This window comes from Furipterus horrens, unplaced genomic scaffold (assembly GCF_987537825.1).
Source record: "Furipterus horrens unplaced genomic scaffold, mFurHor1.1.pri manual_scaffold_2, whole genome shotgun sequence".
Classification (NCBI taxonomy): Eukaryota; Metazoa; Chordata; class Mammalia; order Chiroptera; family Furipteridae; genus Furipterus; species Furipterus horrens.
Window position 1 is genome coordinate 33,374,534 of NW_028327172.1, and position 27,569 is coordinate 33,402,102.

The window sequence follows — 27,569 nt, forward strand, 5'->3', positions numbered from 1 at the left end:
ACCAACTCTCAGAAACAGCACTGCCTCATTCAAGGTCGAGCACAGCCAGTATGTGACAGAGCTGGGACTTGAACTCCAGTCTCTGCGACTCTGAATGGTGTGGGTGTTCATGCTCTGCAGGCCTCGTGTGGCCTCTCCACATGGAGAGTCTAACCCTTCCTTGGAGAGATGAAGAAACCAAAACCCAGAGAGGCTTTTTCCGTGTAGGGGCTGGAACTGGTTTGGTAGTTGACAAAGCTGGCACCTCGGCTCCTAATATGTTGCTTCCCCGCCACCTTTTTTAAAAGAGAATTAGGGAAGGGAAGGCTATCTGGGTTTGATTTTCTCATTCTGTTAGGAGTTTGGCTTTAATCTTTTCATGATTACTGAGGTCCTATGAAGGCAATATTAAAACATCCTATTAACCAAGTAACAATCCTAAGTCCTGGGGCCCCATGTGGGAATTTAGGAAGCAGATGGGTTTGCAGCATGGGTTACTGGGTCATAAGAGGTGATTTGTAAAATGAGTTGGCCACTGAATGGATCTGAAAACATCTGGAGAGTCCAATGAAATAGAAAGCTTTCCCAATCATGCTGGAGGACTTCAGTCTGTTTAATTTAACCTTTGAAAAGGATAGACTTCCCCCCTTTGCAAGACGTGAGCGTTTTAAGTTGGCTCATTTCATTTTGTGATTCTACGCCCAGCTCTGTCTGGGCAAGGCTCTGCCCCTTTCGGCACCCCTGGGTGGGGAGAGCAGTTACTGACTGCCCCCCGAGGTGGTGGGTCTGAGGTTTGGCTGGATTTCAGTGTCTCTGCCTAGCTGGGTCTGTGATTGAGTCAGGTGTGGTGGGAAGGGGGAAGGCTCTTCCTTGGTCTGCGTCACGCACCCCAGGGCTGGTGCAGTCTCTCAGCCTCAGTGTAGGATCCTTTGTGAGGGCCGTGGGCCCCTTGCCTCACCCTCTCTCTGGGGAATCTGTGATCTGTCAGGCTGCTGACAACGGAAAATGGGATGGGTTCTGCACAGCCTCTCCCTCAAGGTGATGTGTGTGTTTGTGCTCAGGCTGCTGAGATAAAGGACTTCAAGCGCCTGCTCCATGGGTATTATACTGTTCTGTGCTGCTGGAGATACATGAGATATAAGGGAATGACTGCTCCCAGCCCTCCAGGCACTGAGGATCTTACTGCAGATAGGGGAGGGGTGAGGAGAACAAACACATGAAATAAGTAGAGAGCAATATGAGAGAGTATATAATCAGTCACCAAATTGTGGGTTTCACACCAGGTACTCTCCCAGTCCCCAAAGGGGAGATACAGGTAGCGTTTGTATTATCCACCTATGTGTTTTTAATCGCTCAGTCATTTCCTCTCTGGTGTTTGCATTCCATTTTTTGAGTCTCTCTGAGTGTATTAACTTTCCTTGCAGGGATGGGGGTTGTTGCAGGGGAGGGCTAATTTCTCCAAATTATATTGTAACATAGTTGGGGGAGAGCCAAGGATGAAGCATTCTTGGCTTGTTGGTGTCTCATTCTTCTTCCTTTGGCAGTAAGAACCCAAAGTCACTGCCTTCTGTGGCTTATGGCCCTTTAGATTCTTGTCTCTTTGTCACCGAGTCCAGACTCTTGTAGGGTTAGTGAGCCTATTTGGCGGCGTGGCCTAACTTTAAAGCAGGAGTCTCCTTAGTCATTTTTCATTCATTCATTCGGCAGATGTAACAGTGCTATGCACTGTTACGGGCTGATAACAGCAGTGAAAAGACAGGCAAGGTCCTTGCTTTCCTGGAGTACACGCATTAGTCATGGAGCCCGATAATGACAAACACATACAGAAGTAAGAAAACTTAGTAATAATTAAAAGAGGGTGACGTGCTATGAAGTGACTGGGAGCCTACCCTCGTGTGGTGGGGAAGGGCTCAGAGGAGGTGATGATTCTGCTCAGGTCTGAATGACAAGGACCCAGTCATGAGAGTGGGGGAAAGAACGTCCAGGCTGAAAGGACAGCTTGGTACAAATGTTGCTGCGTAGGAAGGTGCTTGGTGTTAAAGGAGAAGACAGCCCTGTGTGACTGGGATGGGACGGGATGGGGAAGGCGGAGGGTGGCACAGGAGGAGGAGGAGCTAGGCACAGGTCAAGTCATCTAGGACCTTCTCAGCCAAGGTACGGAGCTTGGAGTGATGCTGTTACTGGCAATAAGGAAGCCTGGAGGAGGAGTTATCAGGTCTGGTGGGAGTGGAGGGGGAGGCTCATTCTATTTTGGCCCTGTTAAAATTCAGACACCATTAACCATTGCCATAGTCAAGGCACAGTCAGGTTTAGCTGACGTTAACTGAATGCCTTCTGTATCCAGGTGTTGTTCAAGGCTCTCTAAGGTATGTTCCCTCATTTCATCCTCACAACAACCTTTTGGAAGGATATTATTATTCTTCATTTGCAAATGGAATAACTGAGGCTCAGAGAGTTGAGCTGGCTTGATCTGGTTTGAACCCAGATCTCCTGACCTCAAGGCTCAGGGTTGATGTGTTGCTCGCGGCAGAGACTGAAGGCAGCTGGTTAGTATTGTTTCCACTTGGAGAGAATATGGAGACCATATGGCGGCTCATCAAGGCTGATTCCAGTGCTTCTGGAAGAAGGGCCTGTCAGACTTAACTCCTGTGTGCAGCGAGCTGTTGAAAATCTTGACATTTTCAAAATAGTGTGAGCTCCAAAGACCACTTCGGTCGGGTTCTCAGTCCTCTTAGGAAGCATTGTAAGAACAACATTGCCACTTTTCACTAAATGAGCAGTTTTGTAAAAATTAAGTAAAATAAAACAAAAGGAGTTTACCAAATGTTGAGCAAAAGTGGAAAGCTGTTTCAACTCTTGGCTGCTACCTCTTGACTCTGTAGTCCAAATGGAAATTGAATAAGACAGGGAGGCAGTTTCTTGAGTTCTTGGATTTCAGTTACCAATTTTGGGACCTAACTAAGAGCATATTAGGTCACCCAGAATCCTTGGCTTCCTTGAGACACTGGGACCTGGAACAAAGGTAGCAAGTGCCTTAACTAGCCTGGAGGCAGTGCTGAAAGCAGCTTCAGGCCTGCAGGGTGACTCTTTTTCTGGGAGCCGCATTGAGTAGCCAGAAGGTCCAGAGCGGCACCTGCTACCGAGCATACCAATGAGAACAGCCTTGACAGAGCCCCTCCTTGGGCTTTGAGGCCGATGCTTTTCTTATATTTTAAGCTGTTTCTTCTCTTTATTACATGGGCCAGAGAAGGGCTCATGCTGACAGAGCAACTTTGTCACACTCTCAGCATACCAATGCCACTGCTGTCAGAAAACCAGATTTATCAGGGTACTCTGACCTCCACTCGGAGCACCACTTGCCATGCCAAAAAATTGCCATTCTGAGTAATTGGAATCTCTCTCTCTTTTTTTTTTTTTTCTCATCCGAGAACATTTTTGTTTGCTTTTTCTTTTCTTTTTCTTTTTTTTTTTCTTTTTTTTGAGAGGAATGGAGAGAGAGAAACATCAATATGAAAAAAGCATCAATCAGTTGCCTCCATATGTACCCAGACTAGGGATCCACTCCAGGACCAGGGATCACACATGCCTGGGCCTGGACTGGTGATGAACCTGCAACCTAGGTATGTGCCTTAACCAGGAATTGAGCCCACAACCTCTCAGTTACAGGGCGATGCTCCAACCACTGAGCCATACTGGCCATGGCATGTAATTAGAATCTTTATGTTTAACCAACCAGAGTCACTGTTCACATTATAGTCAAAAGCTATATGCATGGAAAATTAATCTTGCAAAAATGTTGCAAGAAACTACAGGACCCATTTACATTTTGATTAGTTCTGTATGTGCTTGTAGGTGGGCTCTTCCTTACATTGAGCTCAAGTTGGTCTCTACTTCTCCCTGGTCCTCACTCTGTTCTCTTGTCAAGACTCTTGTGTTTGCTGTGGGACTTCTTCAGGGCCTAACCCAAGTTCTTCCTGGCCCCGGGCCTGTGAAGACGTGCTTAGTTGCATGGAAGGTTACCTGTGGCCCGCCTTCACGGGGATCTTTCTTCCCTGCCACCTTCTGTTCGTGCTCTCTGGTCCTTTCCCAGGTGAGGCTGGCTGCTGTTCAGTGTGGAAGGACTGTTCCTGGGAGGAAGAGCGGGATGGAAGAATAAAAACTAGGCTATGTTTTACTTTATTTGCCAAGGGACTTTCTCAGTAGCCTAAAGAGAAACAGAAGCCTTTGTATGGAAAAGTCTGCTCCCTTGAAACCAGCTACCTGGCTTCTAGCTGGGCCATCTCTATCACTACCAAGGAGCAAGGTGGCAATTCAGGTTTAAGAACAGGTATTTCAGGGGATTTGTCTGTGCCTGCTAACTGCGTCTTGAGAGAGGCTTATAGTACATGAACTTCTTCATGGGTTTTAGAAAGTCAGGAAATGGGCAGGCTGGGGGCTTTGGGCTAAGGATGGGGAGACAGCAGGAAGAGTCGGAGGCCTTGGCAACCTCCACATGGGTGTAGGGCCCCAGCATTTAGTAGGCAGCCTCCGTTGGAAAGGATGAGCCTGGAATAGTGGAAAAATCAGAAGGGTGGCGATGTGCAGGAACCCAGGAGTTGACTGTCATTGTGGGCAAGTCATCTACCCCAGGGGTCCCCAACCTCCGGGCCATGGACCAGTACTGATCCAGGCCTGTTAGGAACCAGGCTGCACAGCAGGCAGTGAGCTAGAATGTAATGTGCTTCAATTATCCTGAAACCACCCCCTCCCCAACCTGGTCCATGGAAAAATTGTGTTCCATGGAACCAGTCCCTGGTGCCAAAGAGTTGGGGACCACTGACCTACCCTTTCTGAGCCTCGCTCTCCTGACCTATGGCCTGGTGCAATGAAACACAGCCTACCCTACCAGGTAGTTGGGAAGATTGAATGAAAGGAAGTACCCCAAGGACCTAACTTCTTCCTTTGCCCTAATGTTGCTGAACAAGAAGCTTTGCCATTAGCAAGTTGGGTGAGTCTGATCAGAAATGATTAAATTTTAAGGCCTCAGTATCCCGGAGGCATTACTTTGGTTCATCACTTTTCTCAATATATGAGGGCCCCCCCCCCCCCCCCCGCTTTTAGTTTAGTTTTCCAATAGTTATCCCATAACCCGAATCCTCAGTTTCCTAATACGTAACATGGGGATAAAAATATCTCCCCTGCCTAACTCAGTGGGAGGGTCAGATGCGATGATGAGTGTGACCACATTTAAACTTTGGATAAATGCAGGAAATGATGGTGGTGACATTGGCTGATAGCCTTTTTGGCAAAAAAAGGCAGCATTCATATTAGGGAGGAAAAGTTGGGGAGCTGCCTCTAGGTTTGAGGAAATGACAGCAGTATTTTTGTCTACTTTAAAAAAACTATCTTCCTTCTAATGTTAGAAATGTAAAATTCATCTTAGCACTTACACCACCCAGCTCAGGATTTGCTTACCCAGGACACGGGCTTATCTAAGCTGGCACTGGTTGGGTGTGGGGAGCCCAGGCGTTGCTGTTACGGTCGTGTGGGTATATGAAGTGTTTGCAGGATGCTGGGTGCTGCTCCAAGCATGGAGGAAATTTGCTCTTTGCCTGATTCCACCAGAGTTCCACCCGGCTGACCTTGTGACAGGACCCAGGGCTGTTTGGGGGCAACTGAGTGCCACATTGGTGTTGTCAATGAGACTTTGGCCCTGGGCACAAGGGGGAAGAGGGAGGGACGGAGGAAGAGGGAATAGCAGGGCATGGTGCTTTGTCTTTAGGTATTTCTGTCATGGCTAGGAAGCTGCCAGCCCCACAGATTCCTAAGGGAAGAGGACAGTAGGTTATCATGCAAAGAGATCCCATTTAGTAATAGAAGACCTGGATTCATGTCCCAGTCTTGTCTCTGATTGACGAAGTTGAGCAAGTCACTTAACCTTTCTGAGGCATTTCCTCATTCATAACATGAGGTCGAGGCTGTTAATAGCTAAGATGTGTAAGGAAAGGCCTTTTGGACTGGAGCACCCTTGAGAAGTGACAGTGGATAGTGGTGGTGTGGCTTTATTGTTGTTCCCATTGTGAGCAGGGCATTTTTTCCTTTCCGGTGGAAATGAGGCAGACTTAGGTTAGAGTTGGTGTTTTCAAATTCCCGGGTGAATAGAGATGGCTCTCTAAAAGGAGCTGGGTGTACATAAAGCCTAACCCTTAAACATGGTGCAAGGGTTTCTAGATGCTCAGGTCTTAACTCCAATTTTGCGGGAAGATCAGGCTGCTGTCTGCCAGGTGAGGTCATAGGAGTCCAAGGACTTGCCTGGAACTAGGACCTGGGAGTCTGAAGGCTGGCAGTGGCTGGGAGGGGTAAGAGGGTGCTGAGCAGCGTTGCAGGTCCAGGGAGCAGCCTGCCTCTGCCTGCTTCCTGTTTGGCTTTATCAGGATTCAGGGTGCTCTAACCTCAGTGCCACCTTATCCCAGATAACAGGACGCCGGATGCTCTGACCAGAGTAAGAAAAAACTTGTAGGCCTAGAGATGTTTTCTTTTTAAACCTTCCTGCTCAGTGTTCAATTTAGAAATGGGACTGATATGGTAACACTACCAAACTGAGATGTTATATTGACTCAGGCAGTGACAGAAAGCATTTTAACCATCTGTGTTAGGACCTTGAAAAAATGACCATGCCCTGGTCATTTTGCCTCTGGAACTTTAACCTAAGGAAACAATTTGAATTGCAGGAAAAACCTGTATCAAAGATGTATTCATTATAATAGTGGGGTGTGGAGGGGGCACCTGAAATGTCCAGCATTAGAAGAATGTTACTCTTTCTAGAATGGAAGTACCATGGGGTAAGGGCTTTTTTGTCCCCTCTGTATCTCCAGCCCCTGAAGCAGTGCGGGCGTAGAGATGGCCAGCAAATATTTTTTTGATCAGTCGGTTATATGAAAAAAAAATTATATATACGGTGAGATTTTTATTCAGCTATTTCGAATGAAGAAGTCTTAATGACAGGAAATTTTCTATGTTCATAGGATGCAATAAAAGCAGGTTTCTAAATACAGTAAAATCACAATTTTTTTTCTTAAAGGAAAAAAGAAAAAGCTAGGAAGGAAGATATACCCAGGGATGTTTCTAGGCAGTGGGATCATGAGTGACCGTTCTTCTTTTATCTGTATGTATTTTCTAAAATTTCTCAAATGACCTCTGTGATTGGGGAAAACATTTTAAGACAAATCATATTCTTTTAAAAAGAAGGTTAGGTTAGTTTATCCAGAGAATAAACCAGCCTCTGGAGCCAGCTCCTCCTTCATTTCAAAGCACTAGGTAGCCTTTGTGAAGACACAAAACACCTACATACTTTGGTTGTGCTTGTCTGCTTGGCGTGGAAACTGATCCCTCTTCACTCAAAAGGGTGATAGAACTCGACAGTGTTGAAATTGTGCAGGTCATGTTGCAGAGACATGCCTATACATTTATATCCCATCACCGAAGTGAAGACATTTTGTAGAAGGGAGAAGAATTTTAAGAAGATAGATTTTTTTCTGGGTGGGTGGTTAATTCTTAGAATTCTTTCCTTGGTTCATGGGTTTTGAAAGCTGTTGAAAGTGCCGTCTGCTTTCCTTCATTCTTGTCTTAGCTCATGCCATCTCAAAGTAACTTTTTGATAAGCCGCTCAGTTGGTTGGAGTCAGTGCTTCATGGAATGTCTCTCTTAAGTTGCAATGTTCTCTTGGAGCCAAGACTTCCCTAGAATTAAAGTATCTGCGTCTTAGGTGGCCTTTGGCACCTGAGCTGGAAGTCTTTGGCTTTGGAATACAGCTGGATTGTGACAGATTCAGTGCCTCTCAGCAGAAAGGCCCGCTTTCTCACCCTGGGAGGAATCTGTGATGACCACGGATCCGCAGACAGTCCCGGCCTGCGGTTATATCTATAATCCTTTTCATCCGTATGACTTTTCCTTCATTATCTCTCTTTCTTTCTTTTTAGCCATAACCAGCAGACCACAGCATTCAGGCATCCTGTGAGTGGGCAGTTTTCTCCAGAAAACAGTGAATTTATTCTTCAAGAAGAGTAAGTACTTTTCTATATTCTCCTTTTCCGGGCAGAGTTTGGGGGCTTAAAGACATTTGGTTAAAACAAAGCTTGTTGGACTGTTTTCCCCTCTCTGCTGGAGGGGCTCTGAGTGAGTTTGTTGACTTATGATGAGATGCAAGAATTTTGTTTTTCCATCTCTAGACCTCTCTGAATGAGAAGGGATGGAGTGGGGAGAAGACATGCGGGATGTGCTGTGATTGGTATTGTCAGAGCCCCTTATCTCTGAATCCTTTTCCTCAAGTGACATCCGACACATTCATCTGGTGTGAAACTACCTCAGATACAGTCTCACACTGAGCCGAATGAGCCTCTAAAGGAAGCCTCAAATAGGAATCCGAAGCCAGAGCTTAGAGGAGAGGAGGGCTTGTGGCATCCACTGTCCCTGAAGAGTTGGAGCTCTTTACTCTTGCTTTTCCTGACATAGGGGCTCCCCTGCTCCTCAGCCCCATTGCAGCAGGGCATCTGGGGTGCCCAGTGCAAGCTCTACCAGCCAGGGCAGTCTCCTTAAAAATGCACGTGCAGCCCAAGCAGGCTGTGTTCTTCCCCAAGTGGCTGTGTTCTCTTCTGCTCATCTGAGGCCATTCTGGTTGAAGAAAACAATTCTGTTTGAGAAGCTAATAGAGATGTGGGCTTTACTCCCCCCCCCCCCCAAATAATTTGTCTTCTGCTCAATTACGTCTACCAAATATCTTAAAATAAATGATCAGTATTTATATTTTTACAGCATTTGCTTTCCTTGGTACTTACCCCTAATCTAAACTTTCTATTATGGAAAATTTAAAGCTTATACAAACGTAGAGAGATACAGTAATAAATCCAATGTGGTCATTGCCCATATTCAGTGATTTCCAAAATATGGCTAATTTTGCCCTGGCAGAGTGGCTCAGTTAGTTGGAGCACCGTCCCGTGCACCAAAAGGTCACAGGTTCCATTCCCCATCAGGGCACACACCTACGTTGTGGGTTTGATCCCCGGTCGGGATGTATATGGGAGGCAACCCATCAATGTTTCTCTCACACACCAATGTTTCTCTCTCTCTCTCTCTCTCATCCTCCTCTCTCCCCCCCTCCCTCCCTCTCTAAAATCAATAAATGTATCCTTGGGTGAGGATTTAAAAAAGCAGAACAAACAAACATGGCTGATTTTATTTCATCTCTACACTCCCCCTCACTCCCTATATTCTTTTAAAGCAAATTCCAAACGTATCATTTTATCTCTACAGTATTTTCAGCTTAGAATCATTATATTACAGAACTTTTAAAATTAGAAACCTGTAATTACAAGAATACCGACATTCCTTGCATGTTTACTCTGTACTGGGGATTTTAGATGCATATCTCATTTAATACAGTAATCCTGAGGAGTAGGTTATCATCATTGTTTTAGAGATGAAGACACTGAGACTCAAAGAAATAGTCACTTGCCCAGAGTGGCATGGCTAGAAGTGGAAAAGCCAGGATGCTGCCCTTGCTTGATCTCTTCGGTCAGCTCTAACCCTTGCCCTAGTCAGGTCCTGCTTGCTAAGTTATTTTGATGCTGGTGGACTATGGGACATGAAGGCCAGACTTTGGGGTTAGGGTTTCTGACTTTGAAAGCATTAATATTTTACTACTAGAGAGAGAGTGGGTGAAGGTAAAGTCTTATCTTGTCTCCTACATCAAGAAAGAATTGCTGTGTAAAAACATCCTGTATGTGGATTCTCTGAATTCCAGCTTGGAATGAGCTTTTCTGAGAGGTCATTGAGTTCAGCCCCCTTTCGTAGGCCTCCTGGAGACTGGGTGCCTGTCATTATTCAAGATCTGGTTAGGGAATCCATCATTATGCTTACACTGGGAAGTTACCAACTTTAAGAAGAGCTTCTAGAAAATGGCAGACTTTTTTCACTAAATATCTCTGTCACACACACCTCCTTTTCCTCATTGTTAACAAAAGACTTCGTCCCCTGACTGCTTCTGAGAAGGTAGCCTCTTTTGTCCCACTAAAATATCTCTGTAGCTAATCTCAATTCCATTCTGTTTCCAAGGAAAATCTATTCTTTTCAAGGGCCCCTGTTTCCCTCTAGAGTCCACTTCCTGGCTGTCATAGGAGTGCTTGATTGTCTCATGTGGTGGGTGCAGCTATATGGCCAGACGCACCTTGAAAGAGGCAGAATGTGCTGTAGACATCGAGAGGGAGGGAAGATTCCTATGAACTGATGTGGTGATTCCCGCACGTATTCACTAAATACTTAGTGAGCACCTGCATTGTGCCAGGGGCTGTGCCGGCCTCTGCAGTTACAGCAGCAAGTAAGGCAAATGTGGTCCTGTCTGTGGAGAGCTTACAGTTGAGTTAGGAAGGTAGATAACTAAACAGGAGGTCACAAATGTGATCAATGTTCATGACCGAAGAGTAAACAAAGGGTTCAGTGGGAGTTGATAAAAGAACATTCCCATCTGGCTTAGGGATCGTGGAAGGCCTCTCCATCCCGGGAAGGTATGTTGTTTACATTGAGACCTGTCCTGTCAAGGTGAACAATCTGGGCAAAGACCTTGAGAGCAGGGCAGGATCTATAACCAGTTGAGTTAGAGTGAAAACTGAAGAGCACCGGGTGGATTCTGGAGATACTTGGGGGGTAAAATTGACAGGATGTGTTGATTGATCGTCTGTGATGGGGATGAAAGAGAGGGAGGGCTTTCTTGAAGTGTCTGGCCCTAACTGGAGGAAGGGGAGGATTAAGATAAGCAAGAGTAAGTGTGCTAGTGTGTGAGGGTTGTTCACAGCTGAGGGACGTGTGACCAGTCTTGGCGGGGTCAAAGGGCAAGAAGACTGATGTGTAGTGGAGGTTTGGGAAGGGGAGTGTGGAGATAAGGTTGGAGACAAAGGCTGCAGCCCATTATCTAAATGGCTTCCCCCTGAAACACCCTTGGCTTTACCTCCTGGTGGAGCTCTGGAGGGTGAGTGAGGCATGATTTCCCCTCACAGAAACCATTAAAAAAAATGTGCCAACTAATAAGATTACTGTTATAATCTTGTAAAGAGGGGCTGTTGTGTGGTGAGGAGAGAAAGGTCAAGGTGATCATTTTTGTCCTTCACACATCAGCTGTCAGGGTGTGTGGGGTGGAGAAAGGAAAATCAGCTCTTCTCTTTGCGTCCTTCAAAGAGGGGCTGTTACGGCCACATTGACTCCATTTGCAGAGCCTTCACCCTGATTTCTTGGAGTGGACCCTTCTAGAGCAGTGGTTTTCAAAGCATGGTCTCTGAACCAGCAGGACGCAGGAACTTGTCACACACACATTCTCGAGCCCGCCCCAGACTTCCTGAATCAGAGGCTCGGGAGGTAGATTGCCTACCCTGTGTTCTGATTCAGGGAAAAGTCTGAGAACCAGAACTTAATGATTCGGTCCCTCCTAAATTATTACTAGATTCTTTCATTCATCCTTAAGTCTCCTCCAGATACCTATCATTCTCTGCGATAATCTTAGATGATTTTTGAATCGAATAATCTTGGGTTCCTTCTCCTGTAGGAAGGAGAAAAGGGCTCTCCATTGTGACTTCCTTTGGCATATTACTGATGGGAACAGATGCCACATCTGCCCTCCTGTTGGCAGGTGGAGCTCACCTGAGCTGCTTGGTGTAACGGGTGCATGCCCACCAAAAGATGCTTTCCCATCTTACATATTAGACGTGTGGAGAAGAGAAACTGTGAAAGCTATGATTTGGCAGAGCCAGAGGACATAAGCTCTGGGTGTTCTAGTTACTGTGTCAGTAATACAGAATGAGTCAGTATAGGCTAGGGTTTGGATTGATACTGTGGGAACAACATCAAACCAAATCTCAGTGACTTAAAACAATTAAGGTTTATTTCTCACTTTTCACTCTATGTTCATCACAGGTCACCTGAGGGGCTCTAGTCTGTCATCTTTACCAAGGGAGGCTCCATCATCTGTGCTTCTGTGAATTGTGCACTGACTTTTTACTCACATTTCATTGGCTAAAGCAAGTCACACGACCACTCCTAGCTTCCAAGGGAAGGGGAAATGTATTTCTACTCTACCATGCACTTGGGAAGAGAATTAGAAATACTCATTGGTCAGTACTAATGACTACACTTAATCCACAGTTCAGATTTATTAAGGGAAGTAGGACCTTTCAAGTCTGTCACTGACAAGCTTCTTTTGCTACATGACTAGAGTGTTTTCTGTTATGCTACCTAGTTCATTTTATTGTTAGACCTTCCCAAGGCAAATGGGCATCAGTCAGCGAATCTTGCAGCCTTGTTCCCCAGAAACACCCCTGCACATCCAAGCCAACAGGAGTGCAGAAATCACTGTTGGAGGAGCTAATGTAAGCTCAGGCTGCATTAGGAAAAGTCAGTGTGTATGAAGAGAAAGGGGAGAATAGTTCTGGTGTACCATGGCGTTTCTGGACTACTTCATTTGTTCATTTCAAGTATATGGAGCACCAAGGCCATGCCAAGCCACAGACACTGTGCTCTGGGCAATACATTTCAAGAGGGATGTTGAGCAGTTGAGATTCCCCTGAGGAGGGGGACCGTTATGGTGAGGGGTCTGGAAACCCCGGCCTGGCATGTGCAGTCTGCAGGAGAGAAGGTGAAAGAGGATGGGCTGTAGTCTTCAGGAAGGGCTGGCAGGAGGAAGTGGGGTACATTTATTGTGTGGCTGCCAAAGGCAGGCATCAGATCAATGAGTAAAAGTTATAGGCAGCAAATTTCAGCTCAGTCCACAATTTTATAGGAAAGAGATTTTCTAGCGTCCTTTGTTTCGGGATCTAGAATTTCATCTTTAACATTAAATGAAGTAATCTATCTGTTAGAGTAAGAGTTGATTTTTCCATTAATAATAATATTGTTATCATTTTTATAGCTAACATGTGTAGCCCTTACTGTTTATTACCAGGTACTTTTCTGTGTACTTTATGTATATTACTTTCCAAAACAGTCCTTTGAGGAAGATACCATTATTATCATGGGTACTGGGGCACAGGGAGGTTAAGAGTCTTCTCAAAAGTCACACAGCTAGTAAGTGACAGATTTAGGATTTGAATCCGGGTAGTCTGGCCCCAGATGCTGTGCCTCTGACCACTACACTACTGCCTGTCATTTCATTGGTTTTCAAGAAATAGTCCCCTTCCTTGGGTGTACTCATGTGTAATGTGCTGACTAGTCTGCTGCTGCTTAGAGATTTTAATTGTAATTGTATTTGCAGTAATGAAATTTGATCTAATAACTGCACGCCTGCTTGGAAGACGCAAAGCCTCCTTGGTAGTCTTCAGAAAAAGTTCCCAAGCTATTTTGCAAAGTCTCATTGCCAGTGACTGGATCATTCTTTTTAAGCTTCTTTCCTGATTCTCAGGGATTTTCTTAAATTGGGAACTTGTGGTTGTCCTTTATGGCTTCCAGGGCCACACACAGGGGCCCCCCTCTAGGGGTAAGCCATGGCACAAGGAACTTCCAGGCTGTGGTTTTGCTGGTTGGTGCTACGTGTAAGAGCATCTTCTCCTCAATGCCGGTCTGCTCAGAAAGCCGCTGTCAGCTGCCTCTGCAGCTCTCGGGGAAGCCTTGACTGACAGCAGGCTGTGAACACTGATCCCCAGGCTCTGTCAAGCATTTGATGTTGAGAGAGAGTATGCACTCTGGAAGTTCAGAAGCCTGCTCTCGTGCTCAGAGGCCAGCTGCAGGGCACCCAAGATCGCCTTGGAGTTACCTAACCGGGAGAGGACCCTGGCCTGGCCTGCCTTGGCCAGCATCCTCCTGACTTTAGCTTATTCCTTGCCTTGGGGTCTTGAGCAGCCCTGTTTTCTCATTGGATTGTTTAGAAAAGAACTACAAGTTGTAATTGCCAGGAATGTTCTGAGTGGTGTTTGGAAGATAACCGGTAAGAATTACCTTCCTTACCTTTGACCTCTTTGGGGGTTCGTTTTACAGGCTTTAGGGCAGGCTTTCCAAGGTGGGTGACGATTACGGGTCTGGGGGTGGGGTATCTCCTGCTGCTGGGAGATGGCTGTCTGTCTCCCTTCCCTCCTGCAGTTCCAGATTGGTAGGAGCTGATAGTGAGAGATGAAGGGCACAGGATGGGGGTGGGGGAGCACAACTCTGAGCTCAGAGAAGGACTCTGTCCTGAGCTGTGAGGCTGCTGTGTTGCTGTCTGCGGCTGGGGAGCCAGCACCTTGTCTCCCACATTGGCAGTCTTGGGCTAGCTTTGCCTGTTGCCTTTAGTTGCCATGGCAACGGGAAAATTGAAGAAAAATGGAAATACCTGGCAAGCAGATACAGAAACTTGGACTGTTCAGTTTTCCTTCTTGGTCTAGGAGACGGCGCTTGTGACAGTGACAGGTAGGGGAAGAGGCGGTTCATTCAGACACCTGGGTGTTGGCTTGGCCTCTGATGTGGGTATTGTGAAGGGCGTCGGCACCGGGGATGCAGTCATTGCCACACAGCTACCATGTCGCCGGCTCTGTCTGCACTGGGTGAAAATGCTGCAGTGGTGGCTTCGCCGCGTGTGGAAGGGAAGCTGCTGCTTGCAAACAGTCAGTCTGTTTTGTCCTGTGACTTCCTCTGACCTCTCCTCTTCCCTCCCCCTGGTCTGGGATGTGCCCACATCTCCATTAGGAAAGGCTATTTTCTAATGAGAGAAGTGGCTGCCTGATAAGCTGGGAGGAGCAGATAGGCTAGAAGAGGGCTCCCAAAGGCTCTTGTTAGAATTGTAGCTTCTCTGAACCAGCAAAGCAGAGGCAGGAGGAACAGCAGAGGTCAAGGTCTGGTTCTCCCCCAGCACAGATAGAGACATGCAGCCTGGACAGTGGCAGAGACTGACCCAGGGTCATTCAGCAGCGTGGACTCAGGCCAAGTTCAGGGCAGTACTTGGGTTTGGGGATGCCAGAGGTGAGCCTCTGAGTCTCACTGGATTCTTTTCATACCAGGTGAGGGGTGCTGTTGGGGCTGGTTTCTAGCTTCCCGGGTGGGGTGGGTGAGGAAATGGAGCTTGTGTTCCAGAGAGGATTGTGGGGGAAGGGGAAGAACACGGAGAGCCATAGTTGAGTAATGAGGCCATAGCTGCTGAATGAAAACCCGTGTCAGACTGCCTCCCCCAGAGTGTAGGGAGAGCACAGTGAGCGTTGGCGCTCTGTGTGTGTGTGTCTTTCTCTGGGAAGAGGGAGTGAGGAGGTGTCTGCCTGTTTGGGACAAGAACTTCCTTTTATTCTTGCTTTTCCTTGCGCATTGCTTTCCCTACCCCTTAGGTGGTGGGTGTCGCGCCTTAAAGTTTTTTGCTGGTTGTTTGTGAATGTGCCTCCTTGCACAGCAGTAATTTTAGCCGAGTTCTCTGTGTAGGATCCTTGAGGACAGAGCATGAATTTGGGGGCCTATTTTTCCAGGAATTAGTGGGACATAGGCCTCATCTCATATGTCTTCTCAAGAAGAGATTCCCAATTCCCCATAGCTTTCTAACTTCCTATAGTGGCCTTGAACACGCGTGACAGTATAATTCCCCTGGGGAAAGGATGGGAGCCCAGTCCCCCAGCCACAGGGTTGCTACACTTCAAAGAAGCCCCAGATAAAGCATTTGTAGTGGTCTTTATAGGAAATGATTATTGTTTTAGAAGCTAATTGTTTGGCACCTTGAGCTTTCAGAGAGAAATGCCTTGGAAACAAAAGTAAAGTGTACCTTAGATTTAAATTCTGGGGTCTCCCCTGGGGACAGTCACAAACTGTGTTTCCTTAGTGCGGTGCTTCATAGTTTTCTAAGTGTCATGTCAATCCACACAGCTGCCTTGTGAGCGGAGAGTGGTTTTCACCCCATGTGGCAGCAATGGAAACGGAGACCCAGAGAAGCGCTGTGAGTTGTGGAGAAGTCAGTAGGCTGCCAAGCTCTGTTGAGACCCAGTTATTCTGGTCTTCCCAGCACCCCAGGATCCTCTTGGTTTGGGGGTTAGCCTTGGGGCTGAGAAGAGCAAAGGCCTGCCTCTGCCAGACTTTGGGACTTGCCATGGGATGGTGTCTCTGTGGCAGAGCCCAGGTTTTTGGAATTCAGCTTCTGTTTGGGGCAAATCATTAATCTCTCTGAGCCTCTAAGTTTCCTCATCTATAAAATGGAGCTAGAACAAAACTGGCTTTGCAGGGTTAAGTGAGAAAATGCAGACAAAGTGTCTGGCACATAGTAGGTGCTGGACAAGTATAGCCCAGTCCCTCTGCTTGCTTGATCTGTGTCCCTGTCCCTAAGGGTTGGTGACACTTGACTTGGTGCCCTACCTATTGTGATGGCAATGGGACAGGGAAGTATCTTGCTGTGAGTCCACTTCAGTCTGCTCCTGTTCACTGTGTTGACTGAGAGGCAGCTGAGGACCCATTAAACAAAGTCACCTCAATTCAGACCCAACAGGAAAAAAATGGCTTCTGAATTCTAACCCCACTTTCTTACTCTGTCAGTGTTATATGCATTTGCTCCCAGGTATGTAGGAAGCAGAAGCAGCTCCTTTTATATATGGAGAAATCGAGGGACAGAGAGAGGAACTTCCCGCCCAGGCTCACCTGGCACATGCCTGAGGAAGTTCAGGGCAGAGTGAAGTTATTCCCAACGGAACTTCTCCAGACTGACTTTTGTCTGGTCCTCACTTCGTCTGTTCCTTTCAGATGGGAGGCACTTGAGCGAAAACTCCAGTGCACTGTTTCAAGCTGCAGTCCACACCCTTCCAGCAAAATAATCAGCATTCATGTAGCCCAAGTCAAGGGGAAAAAGTCTTTGTTCGAGTCATCCCACTGTACTTTGGGAATCCAGATAGCGCCAAAACCTGGCAAACAGGATTTTAATTGAATAGATTTTATTTGATGACATGGAGAGTCTGCTGCCCATAGCACGTACAGGGGGTGTGGTCTCCTCTCCCGGGATCTGTGCAGCTCACATGCCGGAGGGCAGGCTGTTGGGACCTGAACCACCTTCACAGCAGCTCAGCTCAGGACCACGTGCTCTTATCTCGGGGAGGAGGAGAGGGCTCTTGGGTGAAACCTGCCAAGAGTCTGCTCCAGTCTAAGGAGTTGAAGGCAAATCAGTGTCTGCCCCACCGGGCTCCAATGTAAGGACATGCCTTAAGATGTTACTGGCTGAAGCAAGTGTTCCAGAAGGCCCACATCCAAGTCGGTGATGATTTCTTCAGTGTTGTCTCTTCACGCTGGCACCATAGATGTTCCCGTTGCTTAAAACGGTGTGGTAAACAACCTCTAGAAGTTTCCACCTGAGCCAGCTTTTCAGCCAAGTGAGAAAATTGTTTCTGAGACTTCTTCTTATATTCCCATTTCTGGATACTAAAGTGTCCCAAGCATGACCACCCCTGTTTGTGTGTGTGCATGCATGTGACTTGTAATTCTGGATAACTTCTAGTTATTTCCAGAAGCCATATTCACCCATGGAGGACCTATGAGATCATTACCTCACGTTGAGGAAATTCAGAGGAACATCCTCTGAAGACAGATTTTGTTACTTGGCTGAGTGGGCAGCTGTGCCCACCTTGTTCTAGCACAGAGCCGGGTCAGGGACTACCAGGGAATGGTTGAGTCTGTTGCTTCATTTGGGAACTGTCCCTGCCATTGGGAACCATGATGAAGAGACACTCCTTGTTTGTAGAAACAACACGGTCCCCTCCCTGTGGACAGATTTAGTTGGGACATCAGTCATATTTCCTAACAAGCCAGCTTTCTCTGGGTGTGGTTTAGCAGAGGTCTCTAGTCATAAAGAATGGAGTTGTCTTCATATGATTCTTCCTCCGCTCGCCCGCCACACACTACCCCTCACTGATGTGCAGTATTAGGGCCACCACCAGCCTTTCTCCAGCTGAAATATGTTCACAGCTGGCTCCCTCGGTAGTGGCAGTGCCCACTTTCGTCATTCATCCAAGGTTGCAGGACAGGCATCTTTTTTCCTGTACTCTTCTTGACCTGGGAGCTCCATGGCCAGCAGGCATTTCGGAAGCTAGTGTCGGGAGGAGACGGGGGTTAGAATGCCGGGGGGTGATTAAAATTAGAGGTCACAATTGTAAGGTGCTGAAATGGCAAAAGTGGCATCTGTCCTGGATTGCTGGGGCCAGTCACAAATCCAGATCATCTTTGCTTTGTCCCGTAGGGGAGGGATGGCCTATCTAGTTGATGGCATCTGATGCAGTCATTTAAAATGATGTAGATGAGTTTATAAGAATGGAAAAAATGTTTTATAATAAGGTTTTTTAATGAAGATGCATAATCGTAAGCTCAGTATGATCATAATTATATAAAAACAAAAAAAGCACCCTCCCCCCAAAAACCAGGCATGTAAAAAGGAATAAAAATAAATATACCAACTGTTAAAAATGGTTTTCCTTTGAGTTGTGAGACTATGGTGATTTTTTTTCTTTCAGCTTTTTTTCTTATATTTCTCAAATCTTCTCTATAAGCCTTATGTAAGTCTTCAATGGGAGCAAATTAAACTTGATAAAAATCTCAAACAAACCTTTTTTTGTTGGACTTTGGGTCCTGACTTTTAGCTTAGAGATAGAGCTGCTGTAACTGAGGTGATCTGAGAGGTCTTCCTCCTTGTCTCACACCTTGGAAATCTGAAGAGTCAGGCAGGCCCAGGTTCCAGGAAGGCCTTTGGGACATAGTTCTTCCTGGAGGCAGGGCCTGGACAAGGCAGCCTCTCAGATCCCCTTCCCTTCCCACCCCCGGCTGGCGACACTTTCCGCCACACACAGCTTCTGCCAACTGTGAGCTGACTGTGGTGCCCTTCTCTGAGTGGGGAGCAGTAACAAAAGTCTGGCTGGGATGGAGGCGGGGGGCGGGGAATCTAGAGTGAGTGCCTGAGCTGATAAGGAGCCAGCGATGCTCCCGCCCGAGGGATTTGCACCTCCAGCTGCTGAGCCTCCAGCAGGAGGACGCAGCCCCTTGGGAAGCTGGCGCCCGCTACAGTGGTCCTTCTGCGAAGAACTTCTTGGTGGTGCAGGGTATCAGGGCTCTGACTTGGGGTGTGGGAAGGATCCCTTATGCTTTGAGCAGCAGTGGTCTTTCAGCATATTTTATCTCCAAGGATTTCCCTCGTAGCCGCTCTGTAAGAGTGAGGCTTCAGAAAGACTGGCGGTGAACTACCTGGATCCTCCATCCCTGCCTCTGCAGGGTGCTGCCCAGGCCTCCAGGTCAGATTTCCTCCACGCCTTAGCCAGGGAGCCTCAGTGTTCTGCAGTTGCCCGGATCCTGTGGCCTGTCAGAGCAGTGGACAAAACCCAGCTGGGACTTCCGCTGAGAGGAAGGCTCACTGGTCCTGGAGTTCACAGCAGCTGGGAATCAGCCCCAAGCCACTCGAGGATAGTATTGAATTTGTGTGGAGGCATTGCCACCACGCTGCTTTGGAAAACTCTGGCAAATACTGGGGCTCTGTGGAGGCGGGTGAGAAAGGTTCTTCATGATGTCTCTTGAGTGTCGGACTGAGATGTTCCCAAAGTGCTGGCCCTCCCAGGGCAAGTGGAGCTTGTTGATGGGCAGCATGATGTCACTAGATGCTGATGGGGGTGCACCCCAGGGATCCTCACTGAGGACCCAGGCATGCTTTATTGGTTCCTGCTCTCCAGGCATGGCACAAGGGGTTAATATCGCCGATGGCTCTATTTTGGGGGCAAATGGAATGTTCCCAGAATAGGACTCTGTTGAGTCTTCTATTTCGGGACGCAAACCCTACTGGCGTTTATGTAAGCCATCCTCTGTGTGTATCTGGGGGGTGGATGTGTGCACAAGTGACTTCTGACTAATTATAAACGGCTTCTTTTGGGAGCCAGGGAAATGGAGGGGTGTGTGTGTAAGGAGTATGGGTTACTCTTGCCGCGAAGAGCGGTAAGTGGCTGTGTGTGCCCATCTGATGGGGCAAAAGCCACAGACATGTGAGTAAGAGTAAATGTGGGGACCTTAGGACAGCAGGCAGGGAGCGTTGCCTGGGCCCTGCTCTGGGGTGTCAGGCGGCAGTAATGTGCCCATTGTCTTCTGCTTGATTCCCTGAAGTGCATGGGTTGGCCGGGCATGGTGGCCTCAGGCTGCAATGTGGAGTCAGGTGGTCTCCAAAAGGTTGCTACTAGGTTGTCTAAGGCCCACCAACTAGTTCTAACCAGGAATAAATCTCAGATTCCGCTTCCTGCTGCAGTCTGGCACTTACTCACTAGATTCTCCTGCCTCCCCACAGGCCAAATCCACATATGTCGAAGCAAGAGAGGAGCCAAAGACCGTCCAGCATGGTCAGCGAAACGTCCACGACTGGGACCACATCCACGTGGGAGGCCAGGCCTGGCCCCAGGGTGAGCTCCTGGCCGCTCGTTCCTCTGCCCCCTCTTTTATATTTGCTAAACCCCTTTGTCATGAGAAGCCCATTTGACCTTCACCCTAGTTTTATGAAGGAGACGTATGAGAAGTATTCTCCCCACAATGACAGATCAGGAAATGGAGGCCAGTTGGGGGTGGGCCACTTGTCCAAGAAAACAGGTGACTGCTGACAGAACCAGGACTGACATCTAGGTCCTTGGGTGCATTCTTCATTTTCCAGCGTGTCTTGAAAGGACGATATGTGTGTCTGAGAGGCAGTCTGGAGAAATCTGCGACAGGGGCCTGAGGAAGGGTGTTTTTGGAAGGCTTCCAGAGGTGTCTGTGCCCAGGGTGTGGGCGCATTGAATGGGGAGCAGGGAAAGGGACCAGCGTTGCAGGGGAGAGAGTGCTGAGGACCAGCCCAGCCAGGGGGGACAAATATCTGATCATTGGCAAGGTCAGTGGCCACAAGGTAGCTTTGTTCCAGAGGCCTTAGGACATATTGGGGCCAACAGCTGCTGGTGAAAGTTGATTGAACTATTCTTTTACATTTTTTCCTCTGTGGCCCAGATGGGAAGCTTGCCTTAGACTCCCCTTTTAATTAGGACGCCGTGGCTGTGTGCATGCCTGTTCCATGTCTCCTGGCTGTTCTTTTGATCAAAGAGCACTGCCAGGTGGAATAAGGCAGAGGGAGCCTACATCCCACCCATCATACAAGTGCTTTTTTTGTGCCTCCCTGAATTCCTCCCTGCTGCTAGAGTCCAGGTCTGCTTTCTCCTAGATCATAAAGTCCAGCAGTAAAGTCCACAGCTTTGGGAAGAGGGACCAGGCCATTCGGAGGAACCTCAATGTCCCAGTGGTGGTGAGGGGCTGGCTGCACAAGCAGGTGAGGAGGCTGAGGGGGGAGGATGGGCAGGAGGCACTTGCTCTTGCCGATTTTGTGCCTTCCCTGGCTCCGCTGGGAGCTGGAGACAAGCTCATAACGAGTGTTCTGTTGCTGAGTTCGTCTGAAGCAGGTAGAGGTTGCCCGTCATGCAGAGCGATTTGCTGTTCATTGTTGTGGGTGGACTGTCCACTCAATGGCTGTAGCTTCCTTCCCCAAACCTACTTGACCACGTTGGCCCCTGGTGCTATTTGCTGCTCTGGGACCCAGGCACTCGTGTGGGGGGCCCAGCATCAGTCCAGCCTTACTGCCAGCACTTGCCTTCCTGATGTTAGAGTCTTTGTTATCATTTGGCAAAAAAAAAAAAAAAAAAAAAAAAACCAACCCCAAAAACATTTATTCCTCTTCCCCAACCTGGCACACATATTTAGCTCCCTAGCACCTCAGGTTCCAAACCAGCCAAACTCAGACTATTGTCTCCTCACCCTTTACCTCTTTTCCCCTGATCTGCTCTTCTGGGTTTTGGTGATGATGCCACCATTCTCCCAGGCAGTCATTGCCAGCACCTCCTCCTCCCACACCCACCCAGTCCCAAAGCCCCAAGGCCATCCTTCTTCTCTGTCCTCACGCACCACTGTCCTTTCTCTGGTCCTCTGGCCATCGGTAGGCAGTGAACATCCAGGGTCAGAGACCATGTCCCTCTTGCCTCCTTCCTTCTCTCCTTGCTATCCATCCACTCATTCACAGGTGCCTGCCGCGTTCTAAGTACCCTCACAGCGAAGATAAGGAGGTAAAGAACACGCAGCTCCTGCCCTTGAGGAATTGGCGGTCTGAGGAAAGGACAGACAGTCGCGCATCTCACATGTCATAGCTTCACCCAGCACAGTCTCTCACACATCGTATCCGAAAAAGACACAAATCAAACTCCAAAAACCATGATGTACATTTTTACTAAAGGATTTATAGGAAGACAGAGGAGGGTATTACATTGCCCCCCACACAGAAGAAATCCCTAAAAGTCCCTTTGAAGTCTCTCCCCTATTTCTGTTCCCCAGGCAACTCCCACAGCTCTCCAGTCTCTGTCAGACTCCCGCTGGCACCAGCTGCTCCAAATGATGCCCCTTCCTTCAGCTCTGTTGTCACTCTGCCTGTCTCTTTTCTCGCCTGAGTAATTTAATCCTGGGCCTTTTTCGTTTGCATCCCTGTGCCCATTAAACAAAAGGATGCTCCTTTGCAAGGTGAAGGGAAGGGAAGGAATTGTAGGTAACCCCCACCCCCTAGCCCAGGTCCTCGGCTGTGCTGTGACTGACAGAGGCCTGTGTGGAGAGCTGGAGACACAGGCAGAGAGAATGTAGCCTTGCTTGGGGGAGTCCTGAAAGGCTTCCCAGAGGAAGTGACGTTTGAACCAGGTATGGAAGGATGGAGAGGAGTTTTCCCAACAACGCTCCCATATGCTTAGAGATTACCTGATCAATGCAAGAGATAAAACCAGTGTATGAACTCAGCACATTAAATTTTTTTTTAGCACTTTAGTAAGTGGAGAATGAACAAACTTCATGTTGTTGTTAGGTTTAGAAACTGTTGGAAGTTTTTCTTTTAAATTTAAGCCTGTCAAAAACTTGCAAAAGGAAGACAATTTTAACAGCTAAAAAGGCACTGGAATTTTCCTAACTTTGGGAGAAAACTGACCCTAAAACATTACTATTTTTCTATCGTGACCATCCATGTCTTTTAAAAAAATGTTCACGATCACCTAAAATGTTTTTAATAAATATAATGATTTACATTTTAGAAGAGTAAAGACAAATTCTTGTTATGACCTAATTTGATAGCAAGAAAATCCAAGTCACTTTACATTGAATGGAAGGAAAACACAGTCTCTTATGGTAAAAACAAAATCAGTCTCTTATGGTAGAGAACCAAACTTAATCAAATGAGAACGTTGCCTGATTGATTAATTAGCTAACTTAAACTCTTTGTTTCATACTGTGTAAATCAGTTTTCTAATCAGCATAAGTGAAGGCGTTTTATAGCACAGCATGTAATTAAACAAAACTTTCTTTTTCTTAAAAGCTGACTTCATACTTAAAGGAAGAACTGTATTTCTGAATCCATATGTTCCTTTCTAAAAGAAGGGTGCTTATAATACATTAATCTGTTTCCAGGGGAAAAAAAGCTTCCTGGGGATCAACTGTCATTGAATCTAAGTTTTAATTTCCTAGTGGAAGAATGTGCAATAAAAATTCACTGATTTGAAAGAGTGAACATGGGCAAGTCAAGATTGGGGAGGGGGAACAGTGTGCTCAGACATTGCCTTGATTAGTTTGCTTTGCTTTGCAGGACAGTACTGGGATGAGGCTGTGGAAAAGAAGGTGGTTTGTGCTTGCTGATTATTGCTTGTTTTACTATAAAGGTGAGCGGGGGCTTGAGCCACAAGGGAGTTTTGTGTCCTGGGGTGGGGGGGCCTGTGGGTGAGGTGATGCAAAGGGTGGTCTTCTCAGATTCAGTGGTTGAGCTAACTAATAACCTATGGACCTGCCAAAGAGTTCACTTTTACGTACGTGGATGGTGGGTGACGTTTTTATGAGTCCCAGCACTGGAAGTGCCATTTACCGAGTTAAATAGGATCTGGTTTGCTACTACTTAGGGTAGCAAGATCTAGAGTTGTGTCAGCTTCTGCCCCACTTAGGACATAGGCACATCTTTGATGTACTCCAGAGAGGTGGGAAGTATAGGTAAATCATCGTGTTTTGTAGCCTGTTATCTGGATTTACCCACTGTGATATTGGATGGGCAACTGGTAAGCTGAGTTGGCCATATGAGCATTTATGGAGCCCCAGGACATCGAGTTAGGGGCTGTGCCATGGTGAGAAGGAAGGGAAGCCTCACGATATGGAGGAAGAGCTAGCTTACTTGTAAGACAAGGCCAGACTGTGATGAGTGTTTTAGAAGACATCCAATGAGCTGAGGCAGCTCAGGGGGAGTAAGGAGTTAATTGCATGTTGTAGCATTTGGGGAGGCTTCTTAGAAGCGAAGGGATTTGAATTGGGCTTTTAAGGGTGGGTACTGCTTTGCTCGTGTGTGGAAGGGGGTCAGGAATGGACATTACTAGTAGAGGAAATTACTTTAGTAAAGTTCTAGAAGCAGAAATAAGTGGAATGACAGACCTGTGAGTCTTGCATGGGGGTTTTACTAGGAGGTAAGACTCAGGAAGGGATTAAGCCAAAAGGCAATAGGACTGTGACACTGGGCAAAGGCAGCTGGGTTTCATTCTGTGTCCAAAGTGCCTTTAAATAGGAGAGTAGTTGCCTCTGGTAATGAAGATGGTTTTGAGGAGGATGAGAATAGATGTATTGGGTTGGCCAAAAAGTCTATGTTTTTTTCTGTAAAATAAAAGACATATTTTTCATTTTCACCAATAATTTTATTGCTCCGGATATCTTTTTTAAAAATATTTTTGAATTTATTTTTAGAGACAGGGGAAGGAAGGGAGAAAGAGAGGGAAAGAAGCATGAATTTGTGAGAGGTAGAGCAATCAGTTGCCTTTCACACACCCCCAACAGGGACCTGGCTCACAACCCAGGCATGTGTCCTGACTGGGAATTGAACTGGTGAACCTTTGATTCTCAGGCCGGCACTCAATCCACTGAGCCACACCAGCCAGGGCTGATTTGGATATTTTGAGTATGTTGGCTATCTCCTACATGGTATGATGTTGATTGTTCTCAGTTAATTCCTCAGTTTGATTGCTATTAACTTCAACTGGTCTACCCAATCATGGAGCATCGTCCAGCGAGAAGTCTCTGGCGCGAAACTTCACAAACCACTTTTGACATGTTCAATCAATCACAGCACCTTCTCCACACACTACACAAAGCTTTTTTTGCATTTCAGTTGCATTTTTACTTTTCTTGAAATAATATGCCAAAAATGTTGCTTATTTTCTTCCATCTTCAATATTAAAATGGGTACACAAAATTTCACCAATGTCGGTAAGTTTTTTTAAATGCATGCTGATATGTCACAGCTGTCACAATACAATCTCACACAACTGAAGTTAAAGATAACTAAGCTCTTACTAGAGCCATTGTATGGAAAAAACCAAACAAACTTTTTGGCTAACCCAATAGAAGGCAGGATGTCTCACACATGCTCTAACTTTGCCTCTGAGGTTTGCTCCATCCAGAATTCTCTTTCCCATCCTTTAAAACACTCTAAGTGTCACCTTCTGCAGCCCCTCAACTTCCCCAGACTGTGAGCCACCCCTGCCTCTGTGTTCCTGCAGCACCTGGTATACTGTTGCATTTCAGGAGTTAGCAGGTGGGGTTGAGCGTGGTTACATGTCTGTTTCAGTCCTTGGGGAGAGGGCCCTGCCTGATCCACCTGTGTAGTCCCAGGATTAGCACAAAGGTCCCTGGGGAACAGCTGAATGGCCCATCAGTGAATGTAGTCATCCTAGGGAGAGACAAGGAACCTTGAATTAGGGCAGTGGGATGGACCAGCCCAAGGAAGGTGCCACAGAAGGTTCTTCTGATGTGTTTTTCCATTCAAAGACAGCCGAGAAGAAGTGGTTCTTGGGAGCATCCCTCTGCCCAGCTACGTGATATCGCCTGTGGGCCCTGAGGACCGCATAAGTCGCAAGTATTCCTTTAAGGTACTGCCCCTTCTCCTCTGGGGCCCAGATTGCATCCTCTGGAACTGTGGTCCCCCAAAAGGCTTTTATATAAGTAGTTCTTTTTGTGGGGATGGGGAAGAAGTTAGGCTAGAGAGTTTCAGACTCATATTAACAGTTATAAATTCTTTACACAAGAGTAATATCACATGACAAGTCCTTCCACTTGTATCTGAGCAGCAGTTAGAATCAAATTGGGTTTATTTTCTGGATAGTTGGAGATTCCTAGGGAAATCCCTTTAGCAGTAAAACCCCTTTCCTAGTTCCTTTGTCCCCATGCCATTCGGAGTGAGTGGGGCCATGATAACTGAAGGCCATCCTTTGACAGCCTCTGGCATCTTCACCGCCAGGTGCAGAGGCTCCAGGGAGGAGGTGGTCAGGTCCGAACTCGGGGAATCTTGAGACCATCTCCTTCAGAGGCCTCCATAATTCCTTCTCAGCTGATATTTCTTGGATCCCCAGGGACGGTGAGGGTGGGGCAGGGTGAAGGTCCATGTGATTGGCAGTTGGAGTAGAAGTCTCACTGAAGCGAGTGGCTATTGGTGCCAGTAGCCACAGGCAAGCCCCTCTCACACTGGTCAGGGGACGAGGCAATGACATGTGTGTCAAGCTGGGGTAAGGGCTCCTGCCTGGCATACAAGATGAGTACTAGGCGGCAGGTATTAAAGCAGAGGTTGAACAGAAGTCAAGATTTCCAGCCACAGATAGTCAAAGGGCCATGGAGAAGCACACAACAAGACACCTTCCGTTCTCTGGAAGGGTTAAAGGCAAGTGTTGGTACACAGTGCCCACGGCATCATTGGCAAGTGATGCTCTGCATCTGCATCTTGATCTGGCATCCATTGAGGTGGTGGTGGTTGGAAAGTCAAGGCTCATTTTCCTCTCCCTTCTCTTCCTGAGCTGGTGCTTCAGCTTCGTTTGTTGACGGGTGGGAGCTGTCTTTCTCTTTCCTCGGACCGTCCCTCAACCCAGTGACTCCAGACAGCAGCAGCTTGAACATTCTCAGATCCTTTCCCACTTCATGTTGCGTGATACAGTTTTGTCTTATATCTGCAGAACGTTTTATGATTTGAGAAGTACTTTTATCCAGGTTAGCTCATTTAATGCTTGTGGGGAGTCTGGGAGGTCAGGATTATTAGCTTCATTTATAGATGAGGAACGCGAGGATCAGAGTGCTAAAGAAACTTGCCCCAAATCACCAGGCTGGGAGCGGAGACAGAACTCAAACTGGAGCTGATCCGCTTTCATTTGAATTACTTACTGGGAGGGAAGACTGTTTCTTTCTCTTCCTTTATGCTTTTCTTTCACATCTGATTTTGGCCACTTCCTGCACACACATTGTCGGAGGTGGGAGGTGGTTTGAATTAATGTTCATTATTATCATTTTAGCAATACTCTTTTATTTAATAGTTCAGGAGCCTCTCCTGCTTAATGCTGGCTCTGAAAACATTTTTGCCGCCTGAAAGTCTTCCTCAGAAAACCTTCCTTTCTAGAGCTGAGTGTTGCTGTTGGGCAAACAATCAGGGTAATGAGGTTGTATGTGATTTTTCTGGGATAGCATCTGGAATGTTCCCAAAATAACTAATCATACTATATATATATTTCATCTTAACACTTTATTGGGAGTTGTGAAAACAGATTCTGGGAAAACGTCTTTTATGTGTTGTA

At 47.0% G+C, this 27,569-nt stretch overlaps 1 protein-coding gene across 9 annotated transcripts in view; it reads left to right on the forward strand.

Annotated features, from left to right (window-relative positions):
• The window catches only part of PLEKHA7 (pleckstrin homology domain containing A7), a 202,252-nt gene that overhangs the window by 113,492 nt on the left and 61,191 nt on the right, over nucleotides 1-27,569 (forward strand). For all 9 annotated transcript variants that reach the window (XM_090263639.1, XM_090263572.1, XM_090263581.1 and 6 more), the window contains 5 exons: nucleotides 7,938-8,021; nucleotides 20,231-20,342; nucleotides 21,128-21,232; nucleotides 23,570-23,642; nucleotides 25,783-25,883. In XM_090263639.1, the coding sequence (XP_090119765.1) occupies nucleotides 7,938-8,021; nucleotides 20,231-20,342; nucleotides 21,128-21,232; nucleotides 23,570-23,642; nucleotides 25,783-25,883 (475 nt within the window). The remainder of the gene's footprint in view (nucleotides 1-7,937; nucleotides 8,022-20,230; nucleotides 20,343-21,127; nucleotides 21,233-23,569; nucleotides 23,643-25,782; nucleotides 25,884-27,569) is intronic.